Raw genomic sequence first — 21684 nt, 5'->3', positions numbered from 1 at the left:
GGGGGGAGCCTCGGGTCTGGCTCCAGCTTATGGCTGCAGCCTCACTCCCCACAGTAGTGACTACTGACGTTCCCAAAACACATCCTGCACTTTTATCCTCAGTAAATGTTTGGGAGGGGGAAGGAGGAAGGTTTTGAGTGAGTCTCGTAACGCCCCACATCCATCACACTGAAACTACAGCTCTGCAACTGCTTCCAGGCCTTCAGCAGGTATTCCGCGAGGTCCTGGCAAGAGTGCTGCTGGCAGGTGAGAAGGCAAACACTCCCTGGACCCCAAATTCTCTCCCCTATATCCCCAACGGGAACCTGGCATACATGTGATGACCAGCAGGGAGGGTCTGTCTGGGCTATAGGAATATTTCACCCTCCTGGCTCTGTCTGGGGAGGGCAGGGCTACAGCCCGCTCAGGACAGATGTCCAGTCCAAAGGATTCAGGCCCATGAAGTGGGGCCCTGGATTATTATAAAGTAGATTTTAACCCACGGGTTTCAAATCCTCTGGGTTATGGGAGGCGGAGGTTGCTGTGAGCCAAGATCGCACCAATGCACTCCAGTCTGGGCCACAGCGCAAGACTCTGTCTTAAAAAAACAAACAAACAAAAAAAACTTCTGGGTTAGGGGATGTATGTGTTTAGGTCATTTTTATAGAGAGAAAACAGCTTAATTCTAATTATGACTGAGGGTCAACTCTGAATTAGGTGTTTTAGAAATACAAAGAAAAGGCCGGGCGCAGTGCCTCCTCACGCCTGTAATCCCAGCACTTTGGGAAGCCGAGGTGGGCGGATCACGAGGTCAGGAGATCGAGATCATCCTGGCTAACACGGTGAAAACCCGTCTCTACTAAAAACACACACAAAAAAATTAGCTGGGAGTAGAGGTGGGCGCCTGTAGTCCCAGCTACCTGGGAGGCTGACGCAGGAGAATGGCATGAACCTCGGAGGCGGAGCTTGCAGTGAGCGGAGATCGTGCCACTGCACTCCAGCCTGGGGGACAGAGAGAGACTCCGTCTCAAAAAAAAAAAAAAAAAGCAACACAAAGAAAAACAAGACACTAAAATACTTTCCCCTGCTGGGCGCACTAGCTCACGCCTTTAATCCCAGTACCTTGGGAGGCCAAGGCGGGCGCATCACCTGAGGTCAGGAGTTTGAGACCAGCCTGACCAACATGATGAAACCCTGTCTCTACTAAAAATACAAAAAATTAGCCAGGCGTAGTGGCGCACACCTGTAGTCCCAGCTACTCAGGAGGATGAGGCAGGAGAATCGCTTGAACCCAGGAGGTGGAGGTTTCGGTGAGCTGAGATTGCACCATTGTACTCCAGCCTGGGCAGCAAGAGCAAAACTCCGTCTCAAAAATAAATAAAATAAAATAAAATACTATCCCCTTACCCAAGAGTCTTGTGCAGATGTTTCATTTTAAAACATAATTCTTTGCCTAGAGTTATGTAATAACCCATTTCCTCCCTTTTGTGTTTAGGTTTATATTTCCTTTATCTTATTTCAACAAGGAAACAAGCGGTCAGCACCAGGATCAGAGTCCTGAGCTGAACTGCAAAGTTTACAATCCACCCTGTCCCCCCACAACCTCCCACTTCCAGCTCCAAGGACTCCCCAGATAAGGCATCTGGCCCAGAGAGCTGCTTAACTCTAGCCTCCAGCACACTCAAGGCTGCCACACTGAACTGCTTGGAGGCAGCAGATAGCAAGCTATTCACTGAGGGTTAAACTCATCAAACTAACAAGAAGGGACATGTCAACTGACTTAACTGGGGATGCTCTCATATCTAAAGGAAGAAACTGCTGGGCACAGGGGCTCACGCCTGTAATCCCAGCACTCTGTGAGGTAGAGGCAGGAGGACTGCTTGAGTCCAGCAGTTCGAAACCAGCCCCGGCAACGTGGCGAGACCTCGTCTCTACAGAAAATACAAAAATAATTAGCCAGGCATGATAGCATATGCCTGTGGTCCCAGTTACTTGGTAGGCTGAGGCAGGAAGAATGCTTAAGCCCAGGAGGCAGAGGTTGCAGTGAGCCGTGATCTTGCCACTGCACTCCAGCCTGGACAACAGAGCAAGACCCTGTCTCAAATAAATAAAGGAAGAAACCAACATGAGGGGCAGGCCAGCACTGCAACTGGTGCCTAATGCTATCCTGAGGAGACTCTCTACGCATCTTTCGCAACTAAAGTCACTGGAGATGTGCTCTGGTAAGGAAAGACAGCATCTCACCATGGAAGAAGGTATCACTCAAAACGACCCCCTTCTGGTTCAATCATTTCCCATTAGTCAAGGAATCTTTTAATAATTAATTGGAGGCCTAGGTAATAATAATGGTAATGACTCTTCTCTTTCCTTTTTAAAGAGATGAGGTCTTGCTCTGTCAACCAGGCTGGGGTGCAGTGGTGCAAGCATGGGTCACTGCAGCCTTGAACTCCTGGGCTCAGGCAATCCTCCTGCCTTAGCCTCCCTCACAGCGGCAGTTACAGGCACGAGCCACCACTGCATCCAGCTATGACCCTTTTCTTGACTCAAAAGGTGTGAAGAACACAAAACAGAACGGCTGCTTTTGAGAACAAGCACATTCCACAAATGTGATCCTTGGGATCACAGGAAACAAAGTGAGCAGAGTGCTGGGGAAAGAGGTTATTTACACTTCCTCAAGCTGGATCTTTGGCTATTTCTACCAAGGGGAAAAAAACTTTCTTAAACAACAAAATTCTTCCTGGAACATCCATGTAACATTAAAACCACAGTTCCAAGTATGCAGATTTCTTCTAGGCAGTATGTAAAATAGAATATATGGCCGGGTGCACTGGCTCACACCTGTAATCCCAGCACTTTGGGAGGCTGACGGGGGTGGATCATTTGAGATCAGGAATTCAAGACCAGCGTGACCAACATGGTGAAACCTCGTCTCTACTAAAAATACAAAAAATTAACCAGGCGTGGTGGTGCATGCCTATGGTCCCAGATACTTGGGAGGCTGAGGCAGGAGAATCGCTTGAACCTGGAAGCCAGAGGTTGCAGTGAGCTGAGATCATGTCACTGCACTCCAGCCTGGGCAACAGAGCGAGGCTCCAACTCAAAAAATATAAAGACATAAAATAAAAATAAACTTACTGCAGGAAATGACATCTGTTCATTGAATTTGTTCAGATCCTTCACATTATCTTAACAGGGACCCCTGGATCTAGTTTTTCTTTGTTGGTTGTGCAAGTGAGATAAAAATGGAGTTTACAGAAGATTTAACTCAAACCCAGCATGCACTCCAGGTTCTCCCACACTAGTCTCTCTGCCTGCACTCTTTGGCCCAATCCAATCCTCACATAATGACAAAGCAATATTCTCGTGCTAAAAATTGAATCACGTTACTCCTTAAGAAGCCTTCAATGACAATAACGAAAACTAACATCTATCAAGCACTTAAGTGCCCGTTGTGAGAAACTTTTCAATGCATTTTAGGTATATTAATTCACTCGATCCTGACAATAACCTAATAAAGTAGACATTACTCATGTTTTATAGATAAGTAAAGAGAGCAAGGCATGGTTAAGTAACTTGCAGAGGGTTCTACGGAAAGTGGGAGAAGCGGGGATTGGAACCCTGACGGTGACTCCAGAGTCCCAGTGCTCACCTATGCTCCAGGGGCACTGTGTGCTTCTATTCCTTTAAGGAAAGGTTCAAGATAATTACCAGCCTTTGCTGAACACTTGCCACATGGCACAAACTTTAAAACATACCTTCTGGCGGGCCGTGGTGGCTCATGCCTGTAATCCCAGGACTTTGGGAGGCCGAGGGGGGTGGATCACCTGAGGTGAGGAGTTCCAGACCAGCCTGGCCAACATGGTGAAACCCCATCTCTACTTAAAATACAAAAATTAGACAGGTGTGGTGTTAAGCACCTGTAATCCCAGCTACTTGGGAGGCTGAGGCAGCAGAATCGCTTAAACCCGGAAGGCAGAGGTTGCAGTGTGCCAAGGCTGTGCCACTGCACTCCAACCTGGACAATACAGTGAGACTCCATCTCAAAACAAAAACAAAAAAAACCCGGCCGGGTGCAGAGGCTCAAGCCTGTAATCCCAGCACTTTGGGAGGCCGAGACGGTCGGATCACGAGGTCAGCAGATCAGGACCATCTTGGCTAACAACGTGAAACCCCGTCTCTACTAAAAAATACAAAAAATTAGACGGGCGAGGTGGCGGGCGCCTGTAGTCCCAGTTATTGGGGAGGCTGAGGCAGGAGAATGGCGTAAACCTGGGAGGCGGAGCTTGCAGTGAGCTGAGATCCGGCCACTGCACTCCAGCCCAGGCGACAGAGCGAGACTCCGTCTCAAACAAAAAACCAAAAAAAACAATAAAAAAACCTTTCTCACATTTAATTCCTTCAACCAGGAATCACCATTACAAATGAGGAAACTGCCTAGTTTAGAAGTCCCCTGGCCAGGGAAACAGAACCCAACTGTTTCACGTGCCAGGTATATCCAACTGCAAGGCCCCTGTTCCTGTGGATCCACACATACCCCTCACCCCATTCCTGCAGCCCCACCTACTGCCCAACACAAAACTCTGCACACACTAAAGCCAAAACCGTACAGATCAAATAGACTACAGTGCGGTCCACCTGTAGTCAGAAACTGGGGGAGTGACCTCAGAGAGAGAAGAACCTGGTGTCGATCATTCTGTCGTTTCCAAAGGAACCTACAAAAACTGGATGGATTTAGAAGTGGCCAGAGGAGCCAGCGCCAACTTCACATCAGACACTAGGCGGAGATGTGAGAAAGCTTTCGCAGTCAGTAGCTGAGGAAACAAATACTAATGCATGCCCGTTATGAACCAGAAGCCCGGTAAGTGCTGGCTACGAATTACCAGGTGGTGGTGGCAGTTGTAGTTGATACAAGTGTCCAGATGGGGAAGGAGGTGAGGGATACATTTCAGACATCAAGAGAAAAACCTAGCCACAGGCACACGGGTGATATGAATAAACATCCGCTGAATGGCCGGGCCTGTGGCTCACGCCTGTAATCCCAGCACTTTAGGAGGCCGAGGCGGGTAGATCACATGAGGTCAGGAGTTCGAAACCAGCATGACCAACATAGTGAAACCTCCGTCTCTACTAAAAATACAAAAATTAGCCAGGCGTGGTGGTGCACACCTGTAGTCCCAGTTACTCGGGAGGCTGAGGCAGGAGAATCGCTGGAACCGGGGAGGCGGAGGTTGCAGTGAGCCGAGACCGCACCACTGCACTCCAGCCTGGGCGACGGAGCAACACTCCGTCTCAAAAAATAAATAAAAATAAACATCTGCTGAGAAAACATATGTCTGAGAAAACAGTATCTAACATATTTACATCCTGGCTATTTACAAAGACACTTAAACTTAATGCGTGTTGGGAAACTATTGGGCAAAGTTCTCACTTCTTCATACAGGTGAACTCAGCTCACAAAGACTTGAAATGACTAATAACATTTAACGGTCATGGGGAAGTTTGGGAGACATGACTGCAAATCACCTCCATGGCTCCTCACCCAGCTCAAGCACTTTCTTCTCCCTAAGGAAATAACCAATCTCCAGCCCAGCCCACTTGTTTTTCAAGCCCATGCAGGAGGCCAACTCAGCCAGCAATTAAATCGCACTCAGCCCCGCCGCTCAGTTCTCCGTGGTCTGGGGCAAGTCACTCTACCACTCCCAGCCTCAAGTTCCCCATCAGTAAAAGTGGAGTAACATGAATTGCTAGCAGACAACAGGACCGTGAAAGATCAAACGAGGCATCGTTTATACGAACAGGCTTAGAAAACTTAAGACGCCGCACAAAGGGAGGCGAGTGTTAACAGAGGCTGCGTGGACGGGGATTTGGGCTTGCGCCTCAGCTTCGGCCGTCGGAGCAAGTCACTTCCCTGCTGCTAAACTTCGGTTGCCTCAACTATAAGATAGGTGGAGACCAAGCAGCCCCGAGATCACGGAGCGGGGCCCAAATGCCAGTCCAGACAGGCCAGGGGGCTGCACCGCCGAGACTCCCGGACCCCGGAACGCGGGGGCCCTAGGGTGCAGCCCCTCAAGTCCACGAGGCGGCACCCTGTCCCGCCGCGGCCCCGTCGGCCTCCCAGGCCCGCCGGAGGGACTGCACCTCGGCCAGTGGGCGGGCGGTCGGGGCCGCTGCGGCGACGGCGGCGGCCCGGCCAATGAGGAGCGCGGCTGCTGTTGGGGGCGGGCGCACCCGGTCCTCCGCGTCGCGCCCGGGCCGCTCCCTCCCCCGCCTCGAGCTCCACTATGCCGCGGACCCGAAACCCCGAAGAAAAGAAAGGTCTCTCACCGTCCTTTCGCCACCGCCCCGCGCTTCCTGATGAGTTCGTCCAGGGAGATGTCCGCCATCTTGCTCCGCCGAGCGAGCCGAAAGCTGCCGAGACACCCCCAGCCCGCGAGCCCGCCCCTTCGGCCGCTACAGAGCGACGAACTACTTCCGACGTCCGCCGACCAACTCTCGCGACAGCCAGCTAAACGCAAGCAAGAACCGGAAGGGGCGGGGACGCTCCCCGTGAGCCTTCGCGGAGCTGGCTGCTCATCTGCATACAGAAGGTCGGCACATTATGAATTATTTATTCTCTCCGACGAAAAAACATTAAATGAAAAGCAACAAAATAATTTCATTAACGAGTAAGACAAACTTCAATGGAAGTGGATCATTACCTCAACGGTCAACTATGATACTCATCATACGCCAAATGAGAATATGATTCATTACCTAGGAAATAAGCGTTACTGTTTCTTTATGCCTTAAACTTATGAGTAAGGAAAATAACGATTCGGGGTGACGCCCGAATCCTCACTGCTAATGTGAGACGAATTTTTGAGCGGGTAAAGGTCGCCCCTAAGGTGACCCGCCTACTTTGCGGGATGCCTGGGAGTTGCGATCTGCCCGATCCCTTTACATCTGAAAAGTAGACTGGGCGCGGGGTGGCGCAATTTCTGTTTCTTTCCGGTGCACAGTGGGTGCGTTCTCATTCTTGTTTTCTTCTCCTGCCAACGCCGCCAGTTCCTAGGGAGTCTAGTCACCGGCTGAGGACGCTCTGCACTTCATCGCTGTCTCCAACTGCGCATTGAGTCAGTCCAAGGTTGCCCACAATATTGACGTTGTGACCCACGAAACTGGCAATTTCCATACATGCGGACTTAACCCAGTTCTCCCAAACTTCCCTGTATAACCGCTTCTCTGTGCTTCAGAAAGATATGTCCGTCCCCGGCCTCACACAGCAGCTCAGTTAATGACAGCGTGTCTTCACTTTGCGACCTTATAATGTAGTGCTCTTGGGGGTGAGAGCCGGACGACTGCCTGGCTCGCGTCCCGGTGGCGGCGTGACCGGTGGCGGCGTGACCGTCACGAGCAAAGCACTTCATCTCTCTGCCTCTGTCTTCCTAATATGTATTATGGAGCAAATAATTTATAGGGCGTTGGGAGAGTTAAAGAGACTAATTCATTTAAGTGTTAAATACAGGGAATGACTTTTGCATTGATACAACCCCAGCCTCCAGCATGCGCCAGGCATGAGGTAGGTGTTCGGCACATATTTGTCCAATCACTCTAAAAATACACTCCATGCCCTTAGAACAGATGGGGTTAAGTCCTCTTGGCCATCAGGCATCAGGAGCTCCGTACAGAAACTGGGTAAGAGGCCAGTGACGGTGGCTCACGCCTGTAATCCCAGCACTTTGGGAGGCCGAAGCGGGTGGATCACCTGAGGTCAGGAGGTTGAGACCAGCCTGGCCAACACGGAGAAACTCCGTCTCTACTGAAATTAAAAAAAAAAAAAATTAAAAAAATTAAAAAAAAAAAGCCAGGTGTGGTGGCACGGCCTGAAATCCCACCTACTCAGGAGACTAAGGCAGAAGAATCACTGGAACTCGGGAGGCGGAGGTTGCAGTGAGCCGACATCGCGCCATTGCACTCCAGCCTGGGCAACACAGCAAGACTCCATTTCAAAAAAAAAAGAAAGAAAGAAAGAAAGAGGGTAAGAGCGATCGTACAATCCTTCTGCCTCAGCCTCCCGAGTAGTTGGGACTACAGGCTCACCCCACCACTCCGGGCTCCTTCCCAGGCCTCTTTTCCTCACCCATAAAACGGGACCATTAAGCCTTTCCTCCCTTCCAGGCGTGCCAGGAGGAACGCGCGACGGGAGGACAGGCTGGCCAGTGGGGTCAGCTGGGCAGTGTAGAGCAGATGCGGAGGACGATTTTATTTTTGTTTTTATTTTTGAGATGGAGTCCCGCTCTGTCGCCCAGGCTAGAGTGCAGTGGCATGATCTCAGCTCACTGCAGCCTCCGCCTCCCGGGTTCAAGCGATTCTTCTATCTCAGCCTCCCGAGGAGCTGGGATTACAGGCGCGTGCCACCACGCCTGGCTAATTTTTGTATTTTTAGTGCAGACAGGGGTTTCACCATGTTGAGCAGGCTGGTCTCAAACTCCTGACCTCAGGCGATCTGCCCGCCTCGGCCTCCCAAAGTGCTAAGATAACAGGCGTGAGCCACCGCGCCCAGCCGACTTTCTTTTTTTTTTAAGTCAGCACAACTGATCATAAACATGTAATCTAAGTCTGGGATGGCCCCTCCCCCGGGGCATTTCAGAGCTTTGTTTGGACGTTTGGTCCCAAAGACAGGGATGGCGGGCACGTGGGGGTGGGGACTGGTGGGGCTCTGGCCCTCCCAACGTCCCGGGGCATCCCCAGAGTGAAGCCCCTTGCGGATCTCCCAGCCAGGGCCCCACTCCCTGTCTTTTGTGGACTCGCAGGACTTTTTGCTCGGTGAGAACAAACGGAGTTTCTAGCAGAGCAGCTGCGCCGCAGCGGAAGGAATTCGGGTCCCGCCCGGGAAGCCGCGCCCCAGTCGGTAGAGCCTGGCAGCGTCTGCGGCCGCGACTCCGGGGATTCTGCTCCTGCCCATGTATCCCCGGGACCGGCTCAGCGTTTGCGTGCAGAAATAGTCTGTTTCACCAGAGTCTTTTTTTTTTTTTTTTTTTTTTTTTGAGACAGTGTCTCACTCTGTTGCCCAGGCTGGAGTGCAGTGGCTTGATCTTGGCTCACTGCAAGCTTAGTCTCCCACGTTCAAGCGATCCTCCTGCCTCAGCACCCCCAGTAGCTGGGATTACAGGCACATGTCACCAAGCCCTGCTAATTTTTGTATTTTTAGTAGAGACGGGGTTTCACCATGCTGGTCTCGAACTCCTGACCTCAGGTGATCCACCCACTTCGGCCTCCCAAAGTGCTGGGATTACAGGTGTGAGCCACCGCACCCAGTCTCCTTTCTTGCTCTTTTATAACTCATTTGGAGCTGTGTTGATTTTTAAATTCTTCACATAGGTAGGTGACACTGCCTGTGAATTCTGGAGTGTAAAGGACCCGTTACAACTGTTACTTTAAAGGTGTTGTCCAGGTGCAGTGGCTCATGCCTGTGATCCCAGCACTTTGGGAGGCCAAGGCAGGTGGGTCACCTGAGGTCAGGAGTTTCAGACCAGCCTGACCAACATGGTGAAACCCCGTCTCTACCAAAACTACAAAAAATTAGCCGGTGTGGTGGTGCACACCTGTAATCCCAGGTATTCCGGAGACTGAGGCAAGAGAATCACTTGAACCCGGGAGGCAGAGGTTGCAGGGAGCCGAGATTGTGTCACTGCACTCCAGCCTGGGAGACAGAGCGAGACTTCGTCTCAAAAATAATAAATAAAGGTGTTGAGTCTGAATGGAGAATAGCCGCCATAAAGCCCTCTCCCGTTTTCTGAATGGGGAAATAGACCTGCAGGGGGTAGGAATCAGGTCCAATTCATCCCCTTTTCCCAGGTCCCGGAGGTAGCCTCTTGTGGGCTCAGGCAGGCCTGTGTTCAAATCCTGTGCCTTTCAGCCTCAGAGAGGGACAGAAATGAGGATGAGACCTAATGTGTGTCCACTGCTAGCACAGTCCCCGGCCACAGTGTGGAAAAGGCCATTTTGGGTCTGAGATTCCTTTTCCTGCCCCTGTAGGTAGTGAGGTGGCCAGAGACACAATGGAAAATGAGAGGTGAGAGGAGACAGGGCTTTCCTAGTCCCTGGGGTTGGTCTTGGGCCCTCCTTCCTGTGAACCTGCCCCGTCCCCTCTTCTCCCCCACTCCCCTCCAGCCACACTGACCTCGCTGTGCTCCTGGGGCCACCCAGCAAGTCTCCATAGCACCAGCCTAGCCCCGCTTCCCTCTTCAGCCTCATCATCACTGCCTCCTCCAGCCACCCACCTTCTTTGATCTATTTCTGAAAGTTTATTCCACAAGCTGGTTCCAATGGCAGGGCCTTTGCACCTGCTGTTTCCACCACTTGAACACCCACCCACCCCGGCAGGGCCAGCTCTCTCTTCCCATCCCAGCCCAAATCCATCTCCTTGGGGCCTTCCTGCTACCCCATTTTAAGAACAGCCCCACACCCACTTTGCCTCATCACCTCTGTAATTTACCACCGTGCAGATGGCATCCTCTGACTTCCCTGAGCCTCGAGACTCATCTGATCTTGACGGGAGGCAGCAGCCTAGTGGTGGATTGGGGTGACTAGGGTTGCTTGGTTCCAGCTGGTTTGGTTCTGGGGATTGGGAATTTTTCTTCCTGTGTATATTTCTCTGCACTTTCCAAATTTTCTATCACAAAGATACATCAAAAATAAATGCCTGGCCGGGCGCGGTGGCTCATGCCTGTAATCCCAGCACTCTGGGAGGCCGAAGCAGGCGGATCACGAGGTCAAGAGATCGAGACCATCCTGGCTAACACGGTGAAACCCGTCTCTACTAAAAATACAAAAAATTAGACGGGCGTGGTGGCAGGCACCTATGGTCCCAGCTACTCGGGAGGCTGAGGCAGGAGAATGGCTTGAACCCGGGAGGCGGAGCTTGCAGTGAGCTGAGATCGCGCCACTGCACTCCAGCCTGGGCGACAGAGCGAAGAGACTCCGTCTCAAAAAAAAAATAAATAAATAAATAAATGCCAGAGCTGGGCGCAGTGGCTCATGCCTGTAATCCCAGCACTTTGGGATGCTGAGGTGAGTGGATCACTTGAGGTCAGGAGTTCGAGCCCAGCCTGGCTAACATGGCAAAACCCTGTCTCTACTAAAAAGACAAAAACTAGCTGGGTGTGGTGGCGGGCACCTTTAGTCCCAGATATCCGGGAGGCTGAGGCAGGAGAATCGCTTAAATTCGAGAGGTGGAGGTTGCTGTGAGCTGAGATCATGTCACTGCACTCCAGCCTGGGTGACAGGAGACACCATCTCAAAAAAAAAAAAAAAAAAAGAGAAAGAAAAACAAAATGCTAGGTCTTCCCCAGCCCTTTCCTAACCCCCCGACCCCTTGTGATGCAGGTCACAGACCCTCGAGGAGCTAGAGAAGGGTTAATATTAGCAAAGTTTTACTTTTTTTTTTTCTGCTCATAAATGACTCTGAAAAAGCCGATACGCCAGAGGCTAATGCAACTGTAGTCTAAAGGCAACGTCGAGGTCACCGATATGTCCCTCAGACGAGAGGCACTGCTCAGAATCCCCCTGTGCTGGGGGTGAGGGCAGGAGGGGACGGTTTAGGACAGAGGAATAAATACATGTGGTTGTGGGACTTCTGCCATCAGGGATGGTGGCCCCAGCCCAGGACCCCAAAACCCTGAGATGGTGCAGCGGGCTGCCGACCCCACAGCTCGGGGTTCCCCGAGGCTGCCTCAGTGTTTGGATGGATTGGAAGGAAATGCTGAGGTGCTGGGAGGGCCCCGTGGCCAGCTCCCTCTTCCCACTCTAGCCAGAGGAGAGCCAAACTCCCGGCTGACCAGGGCCCTGGGGCGGGGAGCAGTGCCCCAAGAGGGCTTTCTGGTGTCAATGTCTCACACAGTGTCAGGTGGTGAGGCCTGGGCCTGGCCCTGAGGCCGGAGTGGGGGTGCCAGGCGAGGCTGGGGTGGGCCCTGGCTCCCGCAGCTCTGGGCTGCCCGTCTGTGTCTGCTGACATCCTGACTGTGGTCCACGGCCGGGAAGGGTGGGCAGACGGCTGCTGGCAGCCCTCAGCCTTGTAGTGTGTGTGTGGGGTGGACGAGGGGTCATGAGGACAGGGATGGGACTGGGCGTCTCTGGTAAGGACCAGTAAGTGCCAGGCAGGGCCTACCCTGAAGGCTCAGCAGTGACCCACCTGGGACACAGCCCTGCTCCTGAAGGGGCCCCAGGGGGCCTGCTCGGCTGGGTGATTCACCAGGGCACGGGCAGGCCAGGCTGAACCCGGGGCCCCAGTGTGCAATGTGGGGAGGTGACTGGGTGAGTGTGGACAGGGCATGGGGTGTGCGGGGTGGGTGGCCGTGTGGCCATGCCCAGCCCTCAGAAGGCGAAGCAGCGCTCCTTGGGGTGGCCCACGCGGTCCAGGTTGGGCAGGCAGGCGTACTGGATCATGGGTGGGGGGCCACACATCAGCACCAGCGGCTCCTCCTCTGGGGGCGGAAGGTGGTCCCGGATCATCTCCTCATTCACGAAGCCCTGGCTGTAGTCCCAGGCTGTGGGGTGAGAGACCAGGTAAGCTGATGTGTGGCTGTGGGGTCACCAACCTACTGACCGACCAACCCTAAGCAGTGAATTCCTTAAATGCTGAAGAATGGAGAGGCTGATCCCAGCAAACTGTCACCAGGACCCCCTGCCCCCAACCCTGACTCAAGCCTGTGGCCTCAGGCCTTGTAGCCTGAAACCAGAACGCAAGCCCAACATGCTTCCCCTCACTGCACTTTATAGTTTGCAAAGCCTTTTGCTTCCATTTGGCCTCCTATGTGGCCCTTGGAACAACCCAGTGGGTGGACAGGGCGGGGAATATGAATCCCATTTTACAGATGTGGCAACTGAGGCCCAGAGGACCCAGAGTTGAGTTGCTCAGGGTCACACAATACATGACCGAAATGTACCTTCCAGGATCCAGAGGTCCCCAGGCTGGTGCTCTGCCCCAGCCTGGCCAGGGTGACAGTCTCTAACTGCCCCCACCTCCATGAACCCACTGTGACTCCCCCACAAGAATGTTGGCCCATGCGGAGCCGAGTCTCAGCTGTGTGTCCTGCCCCCTCGAGCCCTGAGCACCCACGATGATATGGCTGGTCTCTATCCTTAGCAACCAGAAACAGCCAACCCGCAGCCCTCAACACCAACAGAAAAGCTGCTGAAGCCTCAGGCCAGGAGGGCTGGCACTGGCTGACACAGACACCTTGCCTAGATGGCCAAAGTTTACAGCATACAGTCCACACTATGGAGGTCCTGACGGGGAGGGGCCAAAGCAGTCCCAGCTTGCCCTGGAACCAGGAAGAGTCTACCGTGCTGAGCAAGGGGGTCCTCTTTATCTCACGGACACCATGAGCTAAGTAACTGGTCACATTTCCCTTTTCACTTTGGCTGCTGGGAAGCCTGGAGTGATACGCATGGCCCATTCACGGCAAGCGTGCATTATAGTCCGTTTTTGTACAAACCCCATTCCTGAGTCCATTCATTTTATGGCCCTGCACTTGTTTTCCATTTGTGCCACTCTGACTCACCGGATGAGTCTTTGTAAGCTTCCTAAATCCCTCTGGAACAAGGCAAGGCACAGAAAATATTTTTATAGCCGGGCAATGGATCTGAAATGGATCTGAAAGTACTTTGTAAAAACTGCATGGGAATAAACTGTATTTGCTAGTGTACAAAATGTGCAGGTATGTAAGACACCTTTCAATTTCACAGGGATTTCTTTTTAGTGTGTGTATGTGGTTTTTTTTTTTTTTTTTTTTTTTTTTTTTTTTTTTTTTAAGACGAGAATTGGCCATGTTGCCCCGGCTGGCATGCAGTAGCTATTCACAGGTGCGATCATAATGCCCTCCAGCCTGGAGCTCCTGGGCTCACGTGATCCTCCTACCTCAGCTTTGAGTAGCTGGGACTACAGGTGCATGCCACCGTGCACGGCTTAGTGTATTTTTCTCTGTACCTGTCCTGAAAGTGGCTCTGGGGGGGAAACAGTCACTGCCCCTGCCTGGAGGCCTTGCCGCTCTCCTCATCCTTCGCCTAGCTACAGTACAGCCAGACTGGCCCGTTACCACTTTCTCTCTCAATCTCTGGGATTTCAGCTTACATCTAATGCTACAGCAGCACCTCAACTAGGCTTGAATTGGGGGTCACAGTGGCGATAAATGTACATGAAAAATTTTGGGCAATCACCCAACTAGTCCTCTCATCGGCAGGTAGCTGTCCCTAGGCGATGGTGCAGGCGCTGCCGCCTGTTGCCACCAGGGGTCAGCATTGGCCCCTCCCTGGGGGACCAGGCCTTGCTCTGGCCACAGGGCAGGATGAGTCCTGGGGAAACTGGGGCTGTAGGAGGTGCCGGAGGCAAAGCAGGGGCAGATGGCAGGACGAGACCCCAAACTGGCGCTCACGCGGGTGTTCAAAAATGGTGTTTCCAACACTTAGAAATTTCCCAGAAAATGCAGGTCCCCAGCTTCTCTTGAAAAGCAGAGGCCCTGGCCACACAGGGCTGTACTCCACAGCAGGACTGCCCACGGCGGGTGGCACTATGTCCTCCGGACCAGGCAGACGCACTCCAATTTATCGCAGTCCCTACCGTCTCTCAGCCCTGCAGCTAAACATCACCAGAATGATCCTAAGCTAAGTAACTGGCCTGGGGAAGCCTGAGCTTTGCTTTTCTTACAGCAAAGAAACTGACATATTACTTACTCCTACATCTCTATCTGAAGCCGAAAAGGGAAGGGCGCTTTAACTCCCAGAGGCAACCTCACTGCAAGTGGTGGGTGTGGCGGTCCTCACCGCTGCCTCCAGCGCGGTCTTGGCTCTCTCACAACTCCCTTGGCAAGCAGCTTAGCCACTGGACAGGTGGAACAAGGGTAACCCCAATGTCGGCCTAGCCCACTCCCCAGGGTTGATGATGGGAGAGAAGATGGCCTTGGTGTACTCAGCAGCTTCTGAGAGTGTGCATGCTGGGATGTGGAAGAGGCAGCCACCACCACTGCCCCAAGACTTGCCCTGAAGTGAGCCCCGCCCAGGGAGGGGACGCTGGCCTTCTCTGCCCAGCCGGGCAGTGCAGTGCGCCCGGGAAAGGACTCCGCCTCTGGAAGCAAGAACCTGGGTTCCAGGCCAGGCTGTGGTGGTTTCCAGCCATGTGCTTCAGTGAGCCCTCGTTCCTCATCTGTGAGACGGGGCCACACCACCTCCCTCCCACAGGGCCATAGTGACTGCCAGACATCGTGCAAAGGGCTGGGCAAAGGTGAACTGCAGGCTGGCACCTCCCACCCACCCAGCACGGGGCCTCCCTCGCTCACCTTCAGGGGCTCTGTCCAGCGTGTACCAGAGCTTGAAGCGCGCAGAATGTTCATTCCTGAGTTCCTCTAGCTCAGGTCGCAGCAGGATGTCCTTCTCGGTCTGCAAGGGACAGGGCCAGGTGGTCAGGAAGGATGGGTGGCAGAGACTGCCCCTGGAGACACTCAACAGAGACGCACCTGGTCATCGCACCCGCCCATGGGCCACAGGCTTGCGGAGCTTCAGAGATCACCCCACCACCCCCTCTCCTTGTCTAGCCTACAGAGCCCCTCAAAGCTGCTGCTGAAAGGGTGAAGGCGTTCGCTAGAAACTCAGTGTGTCAACTGCTTCTGCTGTTGTGGGGAAATGCGCTCAATGTCCTGAGAGGGGGGAGAATGGAAAAAACTAAAGGCGGCCGAGCTGCGTGACACGTAACAGGGAAGAGACGGGAAATGCGCCAGACCCTCCAGGCGGGCAGCCTGGCAGCGGGTATCACACATACGATAAGCAATGGTCCTGTGAAAAGGCGCAGGGTTTGCCACCCTGAGCCTTCCAGCAAGTCTTTTTGAGTTCTGGGATCTCATTCAGGTTGTACCTGCAGAAACCAGGAAGTACAGACACCACTCCCCACTCCACCCGCCCCCTCGGGCCTTGCCCACACCCATCCCCCTGGCTGGCCTGAAGCTCCCCCACCCCTACCTGGCAGTCACAGAGCCCTACAGAACTCAGTCCAGCATCATCCCTTCCAGAAAAGCTTCCTGGACCCTCCAGGGGCTATCAAGGATCTCCTCCTGAATCCCCCACCTGCCTCGCCACCATCCCCGTTCCACTTCTGATCACAGCACAGGCTGCTGCCCGCTGTTTGCAGGTCACACAGGACAGAGGGGGCTCCTCAGGCCAATGTGCAGTGTCCCTGACCCCATGGGACTCAAAGAAACTGGGGGCCAAAGACCGCTGCCACCCAGAAAGGTCTGCCAACTAACAAATCGCTACTGAGTTCCCAGGCTGGGCAAGGGCGGGGTGGACTCTCCCCAGGAAGCAGCCACAGATGTGATTTCTCTGTTCCCAGGGTGGGGAACAGCACCCAGCCTCCGTGTAGCCCGAGGCGCCTGAATATGGGAATTGCCAGGGTGGGGGACTGCAGGTCCAGCTCCTCGGTGCTCCCCTCCAGGAGATGAGCTGCGTGAGGGGCATGAGCCTCGACACATCCTAGGGAAGACGGGGTGTTAAACAGTTTTTCCAGTTTCTGAGGGTAGGAGGCTGAGGGCCCTTTCTGCTCTAATGGAGTGAGGACAGGGACAGAGACAGGCTTTGGGCTAGACGAGCTCAAGGAAAAAAAAGCAGAAAATATGGAAGAAAAAGTACCTGAAACCCTTCAGAAATAATGACTGTTAGGATTTGTGTGTGCATCTTTTGACTTTGTTTTCTATTAACTATGTGTAACTTTCTTTTTAGGCCAGGCACGGTGGTTCATGCCTGCCCAGTACTCTGGGAGGCTGAGGCTGAGGAGTACCCCAGTACTCACTTGAGGTCAGGAGTTCAACACCAGCCTGGCAACATGGTGAAACTCCATCTCTACTAAAAATACAAAGAATTAGCCGGTGTGGTGGCATGCGCCTATAATCCCCGCTACTCAGGAAGCTGAGGCAGGAGAATTGCTTGAACCTGGGAGGTGGAGGTTACAGTGGGCCGAGATCATGTCATTGCACTCTAGCCTGGGCAACAACAGTGAAATTCCGTCTCAATTTTTTAAAAAAAGTTGTGTCGGCCGGGCGCGGTGGCTCAAGCCTGTAATCCCAGCACTTTGGGAGGCCGAGACGGGTGGATCACGAGGTCAGGAGATCGAGACCATCCTGGCTAACACGGTGAAACCCCGTCTCTACTAAAAAAATACAAAAAACTAGCCGGGCGAGGTGGCGGGTACCTGTAGTCCCAGCTACTCGGGAGGCTGAGGCAGGAGAATGGCGTGAACCCGGGAGGCGGAGCTTGCAGTGAGCAGAGATCTGGCCACTGCACTCCAGCCTGGGTGACAAGAGCAAGACTCCGTCTCAAAAAAAAAAAAAAAAAGTTGTGTCTTCCTATCTGAGCTAAAGTGTGTCTCATGCTTTAATCCTCACCACCATCCTGTGAGGTGGCCACCGCCTCGACCCACCTGACAGATGAACAGAGGGATAGAACCTTGGGGGTCTGCTACTCAAGGGTAGGGGGCTCCCAGCTCAAAACCAGGCACTGAGGTCACAGAGGAAGGAAGGAGAGGAAAGGAGCAGCGATGACCTGACTGGCACGGTTCTCAGAGTGTAGCGTGGGGACCCCTGGGGTTGGGACCCTGAAGAGGATACCTGAGGCCAAACGGTTTTTTGTTTTTTTTTTTTGTTTTTTTTTTTTGAGACGGAGTCTCGCTCTGTTGCCCAGGCTGGAGTGCAGTGGCCGGATCTCAGCTCACTGCAAGCTCCACCTCCCGGGTTTACGCCATTCTCCTGCCTCAGCCTCCCGAGTAGCTGGGACTACAAGCGCCCGCCACCGCGCCCGGCTAGTTTTCTGTATTTTTTAGTAGAGACGGGGTTTCACCGTGTTAGCCAGGATGGTCTCGATCTCCTGACCCCATGATCCGCCCGTCTCGGCCTCCCAAAGTGCTGGGATTACAGGCTTGAGCCACCGCGCCCGGCCTGGCCAAACGGTTTTCATACAATACTGAGACATTATTGGTATTTTTCACTCTTGCTCTCTCAGGAGTAGATGGGGCCACTGTCCAGAGGCTGCGTGACTGGCAACGTCACGCGGATGGGACGCAGAAACAAACGCAGGAATCCAGCTGTCCTATGAAGCGAGACATGCCGAGGTTTGCAAAAATGTAAAACAAAATGATGTTTTCTAAAGTATAGTTTTTTAAAAATAAAAATAGGCTGGGCGCAGTGGCTCATGCCTGTAATCCCAGCACTTTGGGAGGCCGAGGCAGGCGGATCACCTGAGGTCAGGAGTTTCAGACCAGCCTGGCCAACATAGTGAAACCCCGTCTCTACTGAAAATACAAAAATTAGCCGGGCATGGTGGCAGGCACCTGTAATCCCAGCTACTTGGGAGGCTGAGGCAGGAGAATCACTTGAACCCAGGAGGCAGAGGTTGCAGTGAGCCGAGATCACGCCACTGCACCCCAGCCTGGGGGACAAGAGCAAGACTTCATCTCAAAAATAAATAATAAAATAAAAATAAAAATATGCCCTGGTTTGAGTCCTGGTTTGAGCACTTCCCATGAGACTGGCACAGTCAAGCCCCTCCCAAAGTCTGTGTCCGGGGGTACAAAATAAGGTGACCACACTGTCCTCGCTACCAGGTACAAAGATGGCCTGTACAGGTGACAGACAGTCTGGCGGCCTCCACAGACTCGGACCCAGCACCACCAAGTCTCACTGCTGCCCTCCCTCCCTCCCTCCATGCCAGCCAGCCTGGAATTTCTGCCTTTCTCCCCTGGGCCTAGCAAGGCCATCTCGGTTTGCCTTAGGGCAGTTTTCTGCAGCTGTGGGGAGGCAGGGTGGGGCAAGGACCCACATCCAAGGACCTCAGGCAAGTATCTTCTCCCCCAATCTACGTCATCAGTCACAAAACACTGAACCTGGAAAGACCTTGGAACAACCCAGTTTCATCAGCTCATTCTACAGATGAGGGAGTGAAGCCCAGAGAGGGAAAGCAGCTGGTCCAAGGCCACACAGCAGGCCAGAGCAGGCAGGCAGTGGGCTCGTGGACAAGGATATGAATCAGAAGCCAGAGAGACCAACATTCAAATCCTGCCCTGACACCCTGTAGCTCAGGGGCTTCGTGCAAACGTCTGGTCGTATGAGCCCCTCCATCTCCAGGCCAGCCCAGGCCATTGTTCCTCCCACTCCACCGGTGGGTTCCAATCCGTGCTCATGGTGAGGGGAGTTCTGAGTTTTGGAGGAAGCAGCCAGGGGATGGGGTGCTCAGGGAGCTCCCCGCAGGGCAGCCCCCTCAGCCAGATCCAGGCTCTGCACCACGAAGCCTGCCGGCCATGCCGCTGCCAAGGCTGCCAGTGCACAGAACGTTCAGAGCTCCCCCCATGCTGGTCATCCCCAGAATCTTAGCAGAGCTGTGCACACCCCTCAACAGCACCTGAGCAGGCCCTAAGTCCCCTCTCAGGAGACGCTGAGTTTGCCCATCATGGGGACACCCACTGACCTGGTTGGCAAAGAGCAGGTGGCACACGGTGTGGTCGTCAGGGTCCTTCATGATAGCACGGATCACCTGCAGCATCGGAGTGATGCCTGCAAAATAGCCAGCCAGGCCCCCCATGTGCTGAGTGAGGCCTGCTCACAGGCACCGCCCCGCCCAGGTGTACCGGGGGAGAGCGGCCAGGGCCACTGGGCCCAGGCCCCTGACCTCTGGTAGCTCCCAGGCACTCAGAACCTGCGCCTCACCCACACCCCAACTCCTCCCTTAACATCAGCTGCCGGACGCCTCAGTGGGGGTTCCACGTACCTGTCCCTCCCGCGATCATGCCCACAGACTTCACTGTCTTGATGACGGGGTTGGACTTTTTGTCAGGCCGGATGGCGAACTTCCCTGGGGAGACAGAAAGCGTGAGGCCCGGCCATCCAACATGCCATGTGTGGGGGCTGGAGAGGGTGGAGAACCTGCCCCCACTGTGAGGTCCGAGGTGGAGGCGGCTGCCATTCTACGCCAGCCATTAGGAAGCTGCAGGAGCAGTGGAGAGGCTGGGAACCCGGAGGCTCAGCTCCGTCCTCTTGCTTGCTTGTTTCAGATGCTGAGAAAGCCAAACGGAGGCTGGCAGTGGGTGAGATGTGGCCCCCGGGAGTGGCCTGTCTGCAACCCCTGTGCCAGCAACTTATCCCCTCTACAGGCAAGGAGACTCAGGTCCCAGAAAGGGACAGCTGGCCCAGTGGGAGTCACCCATCCACAGAGAGCCAGGGACCTGCACCCTGCACCCAGCACCCCCAAGCTCTCCAATTCTCTGAGCCTGCTCTGTAATCAAGGGATTCCGACCCAAGTCACCTTTGCCCTGGTAGACCAGCAGCCCGTTGGGGCCCCGGAACTCAATGGTGTCTCCAATCTGCATGCTTTCCAGGTACTGAGACATCTTGCCTCCGGCGGGAAACTTGGGATGAGTGTCCTTGAAGTAAACCTGCAAGACACCCCCGCAGCCCTCAGTCGCCGGCTCCAGGCCTCAGGGGTGAGCTCTTGCCCACAGCGGGGCGCAAGTGCCTCTTCCGCAGCTCTTCTGAGGCCCACACATGGCCTTCTCCTGTGCAGCCCAATCCACCCAGGCGTCAAACTGTATCCGTCCTGCAGCCTGTCCTTCACCCCACCCTCCCAGGAGTCAGCCTCCCCCCGACATCCCTGGGGAAAGCAAAGCACCAGCCGCGTGTACAAGGCCAACCAACTCCAGGGCTGGATGCGCTCACATTTCACCAACTGTCTCCGGGGCCCCTCCCAACGGGAGACACTGACACCCGTCAGCAAAGTCAAGGCTCTGGGAGGCCCACTCAGCCACACTCCTCCTGGTGGACACTCAGTCCCTTCTGTTTCGTGCTGTCATAAAAACCTCGCTCACTCTTGGAACTACTTCCTGCTCTGCACTCTCTGGGATTACTGTCTTGGGAAAGAGAAGGGCCTCGATCTGACACCTACAAAGAGATGGGGAGACAGAGGAGGAGTGGCTCACCCTGCCCGGGGAGTCTGATGGATGGAGAAGGGAAAGGCGGCTGGGGGAGGGACAGTGCGTATACAGGGCCTCGGGGAGGGGAGCCTGTTGTGGCTTCAGCACAGAGAGTGGCTACGGGGCGTGGAGGCAGAGGGGAGTGGAGGGCCAGGGAAAGGCAGACAGAGCACACTTTCCTGGGCCCTGGGTGCCAGGCCAGGACTCTGACCTTTACCAAGGACCAAGGGAGCCAGCGAGGTCTCCAAGCCAGGAGAGGCCTGGTCACCTGTGGGTTTTTCAACCCCAACTTGAATCCTCCTAATAGCTTCTCCACATCTGGCCAGAGAGACTTCAATGTGAACAGATGCTTGAGCCCTCACCACCTCCTCTGTGCTTCTGGACAAAGCCCCAAACCTTACTGGGGCCTCAAAGGCCCTGTCTGGCCCCACTGACCTCTCCCACCCCTTGCCCCAACCCTCCAGCCACTTCAATCCTCGAGCCTGCTGCTGACCTCAGGGCCTTTGCACCTGAAGCTTCTTTTCTTCCTTCTTCACCTGGTCAGCGCCTCCTCAGTCCCAGATCTCACCTTCCCTGTCACCTACTAGGGAGCCACTCTCACCAGCCAACCCCACCCATCCCTGGTGGCCCTTCTGGAAGCTCGGTCGCAGGTACCTGTCCCCTGCAGGGAGCACTGGCTTCCCCATGACCATGTGCCCAGTGCCCGTCCTCCAGCCAAAGACAGG

The 21684-nt window shown here is 54.1% G+C and overlaps 5 protein-coding genes and 1 non-coding gene across 33 annotated transcripts in view; 2 read left to right on the top strand and 4 right to left on the bottom strand.

Moving 5' to 3' along the window:
* The window catches only part of POLDIP3 (DNA polymerase delta interacting protein 3), a 30391-nt gene extending 23906 nt beyond the window's left edge, over positions 1-6485 (bottom strand). Inside the window, exon 1 of the mRNA XM_050805925.1 lies at positions 6304-6485. Coding sequence (XP_050661882.1) covers positions 6304-6362 — 59 coding nt within the window. The 5' untranslated portion in view covers positions 6363-6485. The remainder of the gene's footprint in view (positions 1-6303) is intronic.
* Positions 1-21684, top strand: part of TSPO (translocator protein) — a 677237-nt gene that overhangs the window by 108766 nt on the left and 546787 nt on the right. The gene's annotated exons all lie outside the window — the stretch shown is intronic.
* The window catches only part of LOC126963638 (ribosomal RNA-processing protein 7 homolog A), a 198025-nt gene that overhangs the window by 94506 nt on the left and 81835 nt on the right, over positions 1-21684 (bottom strand). The gene's annotated exons all lie outside the window — the stretch shown is intronic.
* The window catches only part of LOC126964031 (ribosomal RNA-processing protein 7 homolog A-like), a 141675-nt gene that overhangs the window by 41271 nt on the left and 78720 nt on the right, over positions 1-21684 (bottom strand). The window lies entirely within an intron of this gene.
* Positions 6760-6909, top strand: LOC126929956 (U12 minor spliceosomal RNA). Its single transcript, XR_007717386.1, has one exon. It is a non-coding gene; the product is annotated as a U12 minor spliceosomal RNA (small nuclear RNA).
* The window catches only part of LOC126963616 (NADH-cytochrome b5 reductase 3), a 414164-nt gene continuing 403856 nt past the window's right edge, over positions 11377-21684 (bottom strand). For all 27 annotated transcript variants that reach the window (XM_050805950.1, XM_050805949.1, XM_050805968.1 and 24 more), the window contains exons 6-10: positions 20296-20425; positions 19762-19845; positions 19462-19547; positions 15294-15393; positions 11377-12506 (exon numbers count right to left, since the gene is read on the bottom strand). In XM_050805950.1, coding sequence (XP_050661907.1) covers positions 12334-12506; positions 15294-15393; positions 19462-19547; positions 19762-19845; positions 20296-20425 — 573 coding nt within the window. In that variant the 3' untranslated portion in view covers positions 11377-12333. The remainder of the gene's footprint in view (positions 12507-15293; positions 15394-19461; positions 19548-19761; positions 19846-20295; positions 20426-21684) is intronic.

The sequence above is a fragment of the Macaca thibetana genome, chromosome 10, assembly GCF_024542745.1.
Source record: "Macaca thibetana thibetana isolate TM-01 chromosome 10, ASM2454274v1, whole genome shotgun sequence".
NCBI classification, from domain to species: domain Eukaryota; kingdom Metazoa; phylum Chordata; class Mammalia; order Primates; family Cercopithecidae; genus Macaca; species Macaca thibetana.
This window is presented reverse-complemented; position numbering and strand designations above follow the sequence as displayed.